The 12,935-nt window shown below is 45.8% G+C and overlaps 1 protein-coding gene across 2 annotated transcripts in view; it reads left to right on the top strand.

The window, feature by feature from the left end:
• The window catches only part of cfap92 (cilia and flagella associated protein 92 (putative)), a 209,436-nt gene that overhangs the window by 121,126 nt on the left and 75,375 nt on the right, over positions 1–12,935 (top strand). For both annotated transcript variants that reach the window (XM_086001721.1, XM_086001722.1), the window contains exons 10-11: positions 5,153–6,066; positions 7,440–7,634. In XM_086001721.1, coding sequence (XP_085857847.1) covers positions 5,153–6,066; positions 7,440–7,634 — 1,109 coding nt within the window. The remainder of the gene's footprint in view (positions 1–5,152; positions 6,067–7,439; positions 7,635–12,935) is intronic.

Genomic DNA, 12,935 nt, shown 5'->3' with positions numbered 1-12,935 from the left:
TACCCTGTGTTAGGGGTATTGCCTCCAGCGCAGTGCACCCCTGTGCTAATCCCGTCTCTCCTGTGGAGCATCAGGTTGCTAAGGAGAAGACTGCTGTTGTGGTTGCTGCTGGTGTGGCTGGTGCTGTTGGTGCTGGGGCTCATTTTGGTCCATATCTGAGGTCCAAGGTGAGACAGCATAAGCGGCACCCATGCTGATTTAATAGATGCCAGGTAAAGTGGAGATCAGAGGCACAATCCTCCAATGTAGTGAGAGTGACTAGCAATGTGGTGAGAGTGGCTTCTGAGGTTGCAGAAATCATCTGCAAACTCCTGAAAGTAAAATCTCTGAACAAAATTCTGTCAGCAAGTGTCTCCCTTAGGCAAGGAAACAGGTGTAAGGTGTGAGTATTTATGTGCTTTTTCCATCTGTCACTTAATGAAGTAGCACAATGGCCACTGAGCTCCCGCCTCTCCTTCACAGGCAAGGTTCCCAAGGTCCGTGAATCCCAAGGTCCGTGAATCCCATGTGCAACCAATTAAAGTTGAAATCTCACGTTAAAAAGGCTGTTAAGGATCTCTAAACAAGCAGTTAACTACCTCAATGAGATCGCCTGCCTCTCCCGAGCGGGTCCGTGACGCGCTTCGAAACGCGCCACAGTTAAAGGCGGAAGTTGGCGGGATGGTGGCGGGTTCCCAACGCACTGTCAATTTCAACACTTATTTTGAGTGGGCACCTGTCAAATTCAAGCTAATGTAGCATGGAGTGCTCATGTGAGATTGGGATTCATTCATTATTAGGAACATGTCAGGGCAGTGTATGGCCTGGATTTTCCGCTACTATCTTGCCCCAAATTGAGCGAGGTGGTGGCAGAAATATCAACCAACAAGGTCTACCGCAAATCTGGTTTTCTTGCCACTGCTCAAACGGGGACCACATTTGGCTGCCCCATCCCTGCCTGCATCATGGAAATACCTCCGGAGGGAGGGGGTGACATTTCTCTCCCATCCATCCCTCTTACTGCCTCTCCCTGGGAATGCCTGGTGGCGATAACCTTGGGGAAGCAGCAGTAATGATCCCAAATGTAAATTGAGCGAGAGAACCTAAAAGACTCCTCCTCTCCCTCTGATTCCTTACCTACTGAAGACCTCGGTTTTGGTTGAGGCCTTCAGTGGTGGACTTGTTCTTCAGGGCCACGTGTTCCCTTTAATGCTTGCTTCCACTTCTTCTATTGCTGCTGTTACATAGTTATGTTGAGACTACATTGTACAAGTGTACTAACACTCAAATCAAGTGTAGCAGCACTACGATGCTGGGAAAGTAGTGCGCAGGCGCCGCACAGGACTTGGAAATATCACCCCGCACCATGCGGCAGGCAGCCATTACAACACAAATAAAACCGTAGTTATAATTACAAACTACCGAGTCCAGAGTCGTCTTTACAAAGCACTACGAACGCTAGAAGACATAACAGCTGCAGAGGCAGTCCCTCTGCAGCATTGTCTTGATCTTCCTGGGGCCACTGATAGGCTCCCAATTTACAGCTGGAATCCCGCTGGGAGCCTGCCATGCATGCATACTAATCCCCAATCCAGGAAATGGGCTGGAGTAATGGTGGGTTCAGGGTGGTGGGCGGAAGTCCTGCCTCAACCCTGTAGGATTAGATTAAGGCAAATCCAGCACTATGTTTAATGTGCTTTACTGAAATTAAATACAGACATATGTAGCGGTTCAAGAAGGCGGCTCACCACCACCTTCTCAAGAGCAATTAGGGATGGGCAACAAATTCTGGCTTTGCCAGTGATGCTCACATCCCATGAATGAATAAAAAAAAGTATTGTACATTAGAAGAAAAAACAGCCACCACACGTACTTCACGAGTGGTGTTGAAATAGTTAAGGATGATATTGAAAGAGATCTAGGTGACTTAGCAGGCTCAACAACTTAATGTGTCCACCCACTACAGGATTGCAATCAACCAAGCAAATAGATTGCTGAAATATATAGACAAAATAGTAGAGTATGGGCAGGATTTTCATTGGGCCATGGAGGCGGGATTGGAGGTGCGTGGGGGGTTAAAATCCCGAAATCGGGGGGGGCATGAACCCATCCCGCCCCCAACCCGCCTCCATGCCAGTTTCAAAGCAGGCGGGTACCCGACCCACACTGGGACCCGCCTCCCTGAGGCGGGAAGGGGATTAGTGCCAATTAACTGCCTGTTAATAGGTAGTTAACAGGCAGTTTTTAGCCTAATCCCTATTTTCATTCTTGAAGTGTGGGATTCCCGACGGCTCCAAACCACGCCAAGTTAGCGAGGCGGGCCGTCGGGCTGAAGGGCTTGGAGGGGTCGAGATGTCTGGTGGTCAGGTGAGTGATGGGTGCATGAGTGCAGAGGTAAGTGTGTTTGGTGTGTTTAGTGTTTAAAGAAGTTTTACTTACATTTACAGCCTTCCTTCCTTCAGGTCTCGGGAGTCCCTCATCTAACCGGCACAGAAAGCAGAATGGCCGTGATCTGTCAAAAATTGCAGCATTCAGCTTTCTGTTTCAGAGAGATCTCTAAATCATCCTGAGAGGAAGGAATTAACTTGGAGTACAGATTGTCAGTGTTTGACAGCTTCAAATAGCTGTGAAACGCTGATATTTCATCTGTCAAAAGATCTTGGCAGATGAAATATCAATCTATGACGTCACCTGCTCCCGGGTGGCCCTTAATTGGCCTGCTGAGCCCGCTGGGCAGGCTTAACAAGGTCAATCAAATCAAAATCGCATGGGTTGGCTACAACTCGATGGAGGCGGGACTACAACCCCAAAAGTTGTAGTCCCGCCTCCTATACACCTCCTCAATGAAAATCCAGCCCTATAAGTCTGAGGAAGTCATGCTCGAGCTGTATCGTGCACTAGTCAGACCACACCTTAAGTACTGGGATCAGTTCTAGTCACTGAGATACAAAAGAGATGTTCAAGTTTTTTTTATTTGTTCCTAGGATGTGGGCGCCACTGGCAAGGCCAGCATTTATTGCCCATCCCTAATTGCCCTTGAGAAGGTGGTGGTGAGCTGCTTTCTTGAACCTCTGCAGTCTGTGTGATGAAGATACTTCCACAGTGCTGTTAGGGAGGGAGTTCCAGGATTTTGACCCAGCGACGATGAAGGATTGTAGATGGCGGAAAGGCTTTGGGGAGTCGGGAGGTGAGACACTCGCTGGAGAATACCTAGCCTCTGACCTGCTCTTGTAGCCACAGTATTTACGTGGCTGTTCCAGTTAAGTTTCTGGCCTGGTGACCCCCCCAGGATGTTGATGGTGGAGGATTCGGCGATGGTAATGCTGTTGAATGTCATGGGGCAGTGGTTAGACTCTCTCTTGATGGAGATGGTCATTGCCTGGCACTTGTATGGCACGAATGTTACTTGCCATTTATCAGCCTAAGCCTGAATGTTGTCCAGGTCTTGCTGTATGCGGGCACAGACTGTTTCATTATCTGAGGAGCTGCGAATGGTGCTGGAAGCATTGCAGAGAAGAGCCATGAGGCTGATCCTCAGGCCTACAAGTTGGTTTGTGCTAGCCTGCTCACGTGAGGTTGGCGCAGGGAACGGTCCATGCGCAGGAACAAGTAGGCCTGAGGCCCACCTGATATTGGACCTCGGGCCTCATTTACAGCAGACCTGTGAACTGCAGACACCTGCTGAGTGTCCCAGGCAGCTCGCCAGCAAAGGACATTTGAATTTGGTGGCCACTGCATGCTGGTAGGTCAGGTAGGTTTTGGGAGAAGCGGGGGGAGCGATCAGGGGATGGAGGGAGTGGCACCCGGAAAAGGGAGGGATGGTGGTGATCAGGAGAGGGAGCAACTGGGAGAAGGACGGGGGGGAGCGACCAGGGGATGGAGGGAGTGGCACCCAGAAAAGGGAGGGATGGGGCGATCAGGAGAGGGAGCAACTGGGAGAAGGATGGGGGCAAGCGAGCAGTGGCCGGCAGCATCCCATCGTTTTAATGTGAAGCCAGGAGGAACACTGCTCCTTCCGGTTCCACCATCAGGTAATTTTAAAAAACCTTACCTTTTTAGTGGTGGCCTTTAAGGACCGCTGTTTAGGTCGTATGCTTCAGTTTGGTAAAGGAAACATTAAACAATTCCCCTTATTTGCATATGCACAGGGGCTAATATGAGCTTCAGACATGGGCCCTGGATGCCTCTTTTGATCCCTATATACACCAATATGGCATGTGGTGCACTTCCAGCGTGGAATGTGCATGTGTACACCACCCGCCATATTGGACGTATTGGCAGTGTCAGATGTCTGAATTACAAGGGAAGATGGAGACTGAGGTGATCTTTAGACATACATAAGGAAAGAAATTATATGGAAAAGGTTAATATGGAATATTACTTCTAACTAAAGTAGGACAAGTTGACACAAGTTCAAGCTAATAAAAGGCAAATGAAAGTCTCATGTCAGAAAGCCCTTTTGCACAGAAAATGATCAATCAGTACCTGGAATTAACTTTTAGGTAGAACAGTGAAGTCAAAAATCCGAGAATAGTTTAAGAAAAAAATTAGATGTTCCAATAGGGTCTTTCTGATGGATTGAATGACCTTCCTCATCCATATTTACCATGTGATCTTAGAGTGGTTCATTCCAAAATTCATTCTCCAGTACTGCCCTCTCTCATCTTGTTGAGTACAAATAGATAACGAGTGAAGACAACCAAATTCTTGTAGGTTGTGTACACTTGTTTCTTGTATTGAGAACAAGTCAGATGGCTAACTTGTGGCAAGAAGCTATCCAGCAGTAAAGGGATCTAGCTCAAGAAACATTTGCAGAGAGACAAGGGTGTAAAATTATTGTCTTAATGAAATGGGAGCTCTCCCCAGAAGGTGGTGCTGGGAAATGTTGTTTATAAAGCAAATTCTCCCAAATTAGCAAAGGCAAAGAAAATAATAAGACTAGTTCAGTACAAAATACTTAATAATTACACATTAAGCATATGTAATATTTTAAGGAATTCTTTATTCTAACATTGCAGTTAATGGTATATTTTTAAACCTGTATATATACATGCATGAGATTGTTCTATCTTTACCTCTGATTTTAGACAAGCTTCTATAAGTATATATTCTGAAGTTTTTAATCTAACGATACTGTGAGAAATACAATGACTAATATTGTTTCTTTTCCAAGGAAAAATGTGGCCCTGTGTACTGTCAGTATCAGTTCTATGATCTGCCTCATCATCAGACTAAAAGCAGAGGGCATGGGACAGAGATTTCCTTCAAGGATGTGAATGTGATTCTAACAGGGACCATCAATCCAGATAAACTCAAAGAGTATCTCTGTGGGCCTCCACTAGAGATAGAGATCCATGACCGTGACAGAAAGTTGGAGGCCCAATCCCAACCACCAGCGTTGTTTGGTACTGAGCCTGAAGATACTAAACTGAGCAACGTGGGCCTTGTCAGCTGTAAACGAACTGTTCATGATCCTTTCACGGATATAAATAAATCTTGGGATCCTTATGGCATTGCTAAGCTGAGCTTTTCTGACCTTGTATATGGTGAAAAGTGCTTGAATATTGCTGTATCTATACAGAACAGTAGCCCACCAGATCCAATAGGTTACCATACTGATGGATTGGATAGACGTATTCTAGGTGTTTCAGGAGCTGTTGATGGTCCAGAAGACTGCCCATTACCTAAAGGGCATTATTTGGAATCAAATTCTGTGCTTAATGTGAGAGTTGAATTAGCTTATCCTTTACCGCAAAACACTGATGATGTGTCAGATGAAATAGGAGCGTGCCCATTTGGCCGAATTATTTACATTTTTGACTACAAAAACACAACCTTTCTTCATGATTTGCTAAAGCTGATTAGTTCAATTAATTCTGTAGCCCTTTGCCTGGATTCTCAGTCAAATGATGAAAATGAAACAGCTGATGAAGCAGCACGTAAGATAGACTTCGAGCAAAAAGAAAGCTCCCCCAATCTGGATATTTTGACAGGTTTTCATGTAATGGATGGAATAATCCATCTCTTTGTTTTGGAGGGACTGAAAAGCAATGGACTCAAGAAATTGTGGAATAAGCTGCCAATCAGGTGAGATGATCCAGTGCAACATCGCGCAAAATGATATCTTACAAAGACACAATTACTAAAAGTGTATGCTTAAAAAATATATCCAGATAACAAAAAAGGAAGGACTGCTGACAAAATGATTACTAAACCAAGAAAGAGAAAGGGTTAAAAACAATGCTTTTAAAAATAGTATTTCAGTAAGTGGTGAAGTACCCATTCAGTGGTATCCAGCAGGATGTACTGTAACAATAGATAAGCTGGCAGTAGCTCAGGCATGATTCTGTCCAACAAACAATCCCCAACCTCATATGCTCATTGTCAGTGGATGACTAATAGCCAGTAGGACATTTCACTCTGAAGGGATAGTGTGTGGGGAGGTCAAGCCAGCATTCTTAACCATCCCGAGAAAAGGAGGGAGGAAAGGCTGACACAACCTGCTTAGCATTTGGCTTATGGCCTGAGGAGATTGGCTGCTGGGGCAAAGAGGACATGTACCATGTGGGAAAGAGGAAGAAGATACCTCACTACATCCTCTGTATTAAGCCTCATGCAGAGAATTTCATGAGCAGAGCTGTGCAATCTACAATTTTAATAAAAATACATTGAGTTAACTGTTCTTCCAGAGTGGAAAAAAATTCTGATACGTATCAAAATAATCGCAGCAAGGAAAGGACATTTAATTAAACAAATCTTCAAGTCAAAGTGAGCAAGTAGCACTGAATGTAAGAGACTTCACAGAAAAAGTTGCAATTTTACAAAGCCCATAGTATGTTAACTCTTTGGATAAATTGGGGGTGGAATTGGTCTTCGCCAGTAGCACAAAACACGCTCTTAGTGAAACAGCAGCCCGTTTTACACCGTGCTTGATGGAAAGGAAAATCGGAGGCCGTGTAAAACAGGATGCCGATTTGCTATGAGCACATTTTGCTAAGATCAATTTCACCCCCATTATATTTTTATAACCTTATATATTAAAATTCTTGGGTCATAAATGATGAAAGATTTATGTAGGCAGAGCATGCAAAATCTTTGGTGGTGAACTACACACGAGTAAGGTCATTCACTGCCAGATGCACTTGTTTATGTGTAATGTTATTAAAAATCTTACATCTGCGCACATTTCCTACCTACAAAACGTTATTTCCTGTTGTCACATTTTGTGTTATTTTTTTCCATTGTAAATTTCTATGACCAAATTTTCCATTGAATTTTCCACCATCATGGTTTTGTGATGAACCAATCAAATCACTGAAAATGCATTTTCAAAAAGCATAATATTTCATTTTTCTCAGAAACTGAAATTTATAGCAATAGAAATTGGTTTGTGCCGGTGTCCCCACATGGGGAATCCACTTGTAAAAATTAATCTTTCTCCTTTTATTTATATTTTTCAGCTCTGTGACTCATGAGGAAGAAAGGATTAATGTTCTGTACAATTCTGACCTCAGTTTCCATCAGCGGCTGTATGCAAAGTTGGTTGATAATCTTTATCATATCTACCTCCATGAGCCCCTCCATGATATTATAACACAACCTTTGCTGTATATCAGGGACATGGCTCCTCCGGACTGCTTTCAGGCATTGTATAGGTGAGATCTTCCTTTACAGGTATAATTAACTGAAAAAAAGCTGCATTTAATGGGATAATCTGAACAAGATTATCTACATTTTATATTTTCTCTCTTTTCACTTTTTGTCCACTTTTAAAAATATCTGTATGCAATGTAGCAGTTGCCAATCAAGAGGACAGGGAGGCAGACAGTTCTTAGAATTTTGGTAATACTACTTGATCCAGTTTGGGAGGTGTGCACTTTGGGTAACTTGTCTGTTAACATCTACTCTTTTTGGGGACATGCCTGGCATAGCTAAAACATATGAGTTGCCATGTGCTTAAATCACAGGCACAAATATGGACCAAGCCCTATGTTATAAATCTCATCATCAAGAAACTACTCATGAAATAATGCTGGACGGCCAGCTGGTGGCGCCGTCCAAGGAGTATAAATACTCGGGCGTGGGCCCAGCTTGCCAGGGACATTTTGTAAGACAGGAACTAGTGAAGTACAACTAGACCTCTATGTTCTGAAACAAGTTGATTAAAGCCTTGCTTTATACTCAAACCAAGTGTGTAGTGAGTTTTATTACGTCAATTTAATCAACTTGATATCGACTCCACGCTCTGAGGGATTTTGGGAACAGCCAACTACAACTTCAACTGCAGAAGGGAACTCCAGCGTAGAAATCAATCCATCATGGAGAAACTACTCAGACCCGCCCGTCTTGACCTGGACCCAAATTCACCTACAACTGCAAAGGTATGGAAACACTGGTATCATATCTTCAGCAACTTCCTCAGGGTGTGTGGTGAGAATGTTCCTGATAAATTAGAGATACTTGCCAATTATGTATCTCCTCATGTGTTTGACTATATCGAAGACTGTGTAGACTATGACTCCGCTATCCTAATATTACAGCGACTATATGTTAAGGCCCCAAACGAAATTTTTGCTCGGCATCTATTGGCCACAACTCGACAACAACCCGGGGAATCACTTGACGAATTCCTTCAAAAGCTTCGCAGGCTCAGCAAGGATTGTAACTTTAAAGCTGTCACAGCTGAGCAGTACCAGAAGGAGGTAATCCGCAATTCCTTTATTAATGGAATTACGTCTCCCTTCATACGCCAGCGTCTGTTGGAGAATAAAACCCTTGAGTTACAGGCTGCCTATGACCAGGCATGTTCCCTGGACTTAGCAAAGAGGAATGCAGATACCTATCTTTTACCTCGTGCACGGGCTGCTGCTATCACTTTTAATGACTCCTTCGATAGGTCTCGGGCGGAAGCCCTCACTGATGATGACTCTAACTTAGCGGATGACAACCCTACCCTAGAAGCCTTCACTAATGACGACCCCGCCCTAGTGGTATCTTGGCAATCTGGAAGGAAGTGTTTCTTCTGTGGAGGTGCGTTCCATTATAGGAAATTTTGTCCTGCTTCTAACGCAACCTGCAATCATTGCAGCAAGAAAGGTCACTTTTCTAAGGTATGTCAGTCAAGAGCCGCTGTTAGTAAGAAAGGCCCCCTTTCTAAGGTATACCGATCGAGAGCTCCTGTTAGTTTTGCAGCTATCTATAAAACTGCTCCTCCCCCAAGAGCCACTACTAAGGTTACAGCTGCTATCTATGAAACTGCTCCTCCCCCAAGAACCACTACTAAGGTTACAGCTGTCAAGGGTAAAACTGCCCCTCCTCCCATCACAGCTGTTTTTCCCCAAAGTCTGTCCCATGCAGCCACGAAGGTTTCGGTAAATGGACACATTTTGAGCGCACTAATCAACTCATGCAGCTCTGACAGCTTCATTAGTGAGCAGGCTGTCAGTAAGTTAAAACTGCGTATTTACCCCTCGGACAGGGAAATTGCAATGGCTCCGACGACACTGACCACCAATTCTTCCGGCTTTTGTCTTGTCGACCTTATTCTCAATGGCCGCACTTATTTCTCCACCCAGCTCAGGGTGCTCAAAAACCTATGCAGTGATGTGCTCCTGGGACAGGATTTCCAGAAACAACACAAAAGACTCACTTTCGAGTTTGGAGGGTCAAAGCCGGAGCTTACTATTTCCAAAGTACCGTTTTGTGCGCTTTCGGCGGCTTCGCTCGACGAGCCCTCCTTGTTTGCCAATCTTTCCCCCCGATGTAAGCCCATAGTCACTAAATCACGACGTTTCATCCAAGATGATCGATCCTCTATCGAGGCAGAAATCTCTCGCCTTCTAGCTGACGGTATCATTGAACCATGTTCATCTTTCTGGTGGGCTCAAGTTGTCGTTGTTAAAAATCCTCTGAAGCAACACAAGAAACGTCTTTGCATTGATTACTCGTAAACTATTAACCAGTATACTGACCTGGATGCCTACCCACTACCACGCATCGATGACATTGTCAATAACCTTGCCAACTACAAGGTATTTTCAACTTTTGATTTAAAGAGTGCATATCATCAAGTACCGTTAAAGGACTCTGACAAAAAGTATACGGCCTTTGAGGCCAATGGTCGGCTTTACCAGTTTTGTCGCCTTCCATTTGGGGTCACCAATGGGGTGGCCGTCTTTCAATGGGCAATGGATAGCTTAGTCAAACAGGAGAACTTAACGGACACTTTTCCATATCTGGATAATATCACCATTGCTGGTCATGACCAGAAGGAGCATGATGCCAATCTCCAGAAATTTTTTGACGTTCTCCGTCGTCGCAACTTAACCTTAAATGAGTCCAAATCTGTGAAATCAGTACCATCAGTCAACATCCTTGGCTACTGGGTGGGCAACGGTGTCATCAAACCGGATCCGGAGCGACTTCGTCCTCTTCAGGAGCTTCCTCCCCCTACGAATCTCGGCTCTCTTCGTCGGGCATTCGGCATGTTCACCTATTATGCGAAGTGGATACCCCACTTCTCCGACAAGATCTAGCCCCTGCTTCACGCAAAGTAATTTCCGTTGGAGGCAACGGCTATTTCAGCTTTCAACCTCCTCAAGCGACAACTGGAAAAAGCTATGCTTCGTTCCATTGATGAAAATCTTCCTTTCGTGGTTGAGTGCGATGCATCGGATGTGGCGATCTCTGCTACCTTGAATCAAGGTGGTCGACCCGTTGCATTTCTGTCCAGAACTTTGCAGGGTAGCGAGCTCCATTATCCTCCTGTTGAGAAGTAGGCTACGGCCATCATCGAAGCGGTACGTAAATGGAGTCATTTTCTCGCTCGTCGCCATTTCACACTTATAAGCTGTGTCTTTATGCATCTCTCCACTTCACCTGACGAAGGAGTAGCGCTCCGAAAGCTTGTGATTTCAAATAAAACTGTTGGACTATAACCTGGTGTTGTGTGACTTCTTACATTTGTCCACCCAAGTCCAACACCGGCATCTCCACACCATGGCTACTATCGACACCACAAACTGCTGGCTCAAAGTGGAGAGGATCGCCAAGAAGATCGCGCATATCAACACAGACATCAAGTTTCTACAGAGATGCAAGAAAGCAGACAAGATCCCGAAAGGACTACAGATCGCGAACCCACTCAAGTCGACCTACAACACAGACTACGCTGAGAGACTCTGCCGTCGTACCTCTCGCACACTCCTCAACCATCTCGTACACCAGCTCTACAGCAGACGCCGCAACCTCGAAACCGAGATAGAGTCCATGTTCTCAGCCTGTGCTCAGGACACAGCAGACCAGCTACGAGACACCACCAAACAGACGAGGCAACGGAACTACACTGCCTACATGCACACCAAGAACAGAAAGCTTGAGAAACTCGGCATCACCACCAGCAGCAACCAAGCCTCCCCCTGTAACACGGTTGAAACCACAGGGAAGTCCATCGTCAACTTGTCCGACCACACCCTTCAACCAGACGAAATCGAAGTTCACAGCTGAGGGCTCAATTTCTGCCCCACCACCAAAATGGACCCCATCGGTCTCGCGGCAGACACAGAGGAATTCATCAGGAGAATGAGGCTCCGGGAATTCTTCCACAAATCCCAAGATGTCAGCAGCGAATCCAATGAGACAACCAATGATCCGGAACAGCAGACAGAGGGATCTGCAGTGCAGCAACCGAAGAAGAAAGAGTCAAATTGGACCCCTCCGGAGGGTCGCTGCCCTGTTTGACATGTATGCTCAAGCTGTCAGGAGATGCATCAACGCCAGATTCATCAGCCGTACTCACAAGACAGTCCAGAATGTCACCCGAGCACAACACAACGCCATCCACGCTCTCAAGACCAACCGCAACATCGTCATCAAACCAGCAGACAGGAGGAGCCATCGTCATACAGAACAGAACGGACTATTGCAAAGAAGCATAACGACAACTGGACAACCAGGAACACTACAAACAGTTACACGCAGATCCGACCAAAGAACACACCCGCCAACTCAACAGACTGATCAAGACCTTCGATCCAGACCTTCAAAGCATCCTATGCACTCTCATCCCACGTACTCCCCGCGTGGGAGACTTCTACTGCCTCCCAAAAATACACAAAGCCAACACACCCGGACGTCCTATCGTATCAGGCAACGGAACCCTGTGTGAGAACCTCTCTGGATACGTCGAGGGCATCCTGAAACCCATCATACAGGGAACCCCCAGCTTCTGTCGCGACACTACAGACTTCTTACAGAAACTCAGCACCCACGGACCAGTTGAACCAGGAACACTCCTCGCCACAATGGACGTCTTGGCACTCTACACCAGTATCCCCCACGATGACGGCATCGCTGCGACAGCCTCAGTACTCAACACCAACAACAGCCAATCTCTAGACGCCATCCTACAACTCATCCGCTTCATCCTTGACCACAATGTCTTCACCTTCGACAACCAGTTCTTTACCCAAACACACGGAACAGCCATGGGGACCAAATTCGCACCCCAATACGCCAACATCTTCATGCACAAGTTCGAGCAAGACTACTTCGCTGCACAGGACCTCCAACCAACGCTATACACCAGATACATCAACGACATTTTCTTGCTATGGACCCACGGCGAAGAATCACTGAAAAGACTACACGATAACATCAACAAGTTCCATCCCACCATCAAACTCACCATGGACTACTCCTCAGAATCGGTTTCATTCTTGGACACACGAATCTCCATCAAAGACGGACACCTCAGCACTTCACTCTACCGCAAGCCCACGTACAACCTCAGGATGCTCCACTTCTCCAGCTTCCACCCTAACCACGTTAAAGAAGCCATCCCCTATGGACAAGCCCTGCGAATACACAGGATCTGCTCAGACGAGGAGGAACGCGATGGACACCTACAGACGCTGAAAGACACCCTCGTAAGAACGGGATATGACGCTCGACTCGTC

Source organism: Somniosus microcephalus, chromosome 11 (assembly GCF_052327205.1).
Source record: "Somniosus microcephalus isolate GS21.2 chromosome 11, FLI_Smic_1.0, whole genome shotgun sequence".
Classification (NCBI taxonomy): domain Eukaryota; kingdom Metazoa; phylum Chordata; class Chondrichthyes; order Squaliformes; family Somniosidae; genus Somniosus; species Somniosus microcephalus.
This window is presented reverse-complemented; position numbering and strand designations above follow the sequence as displayed.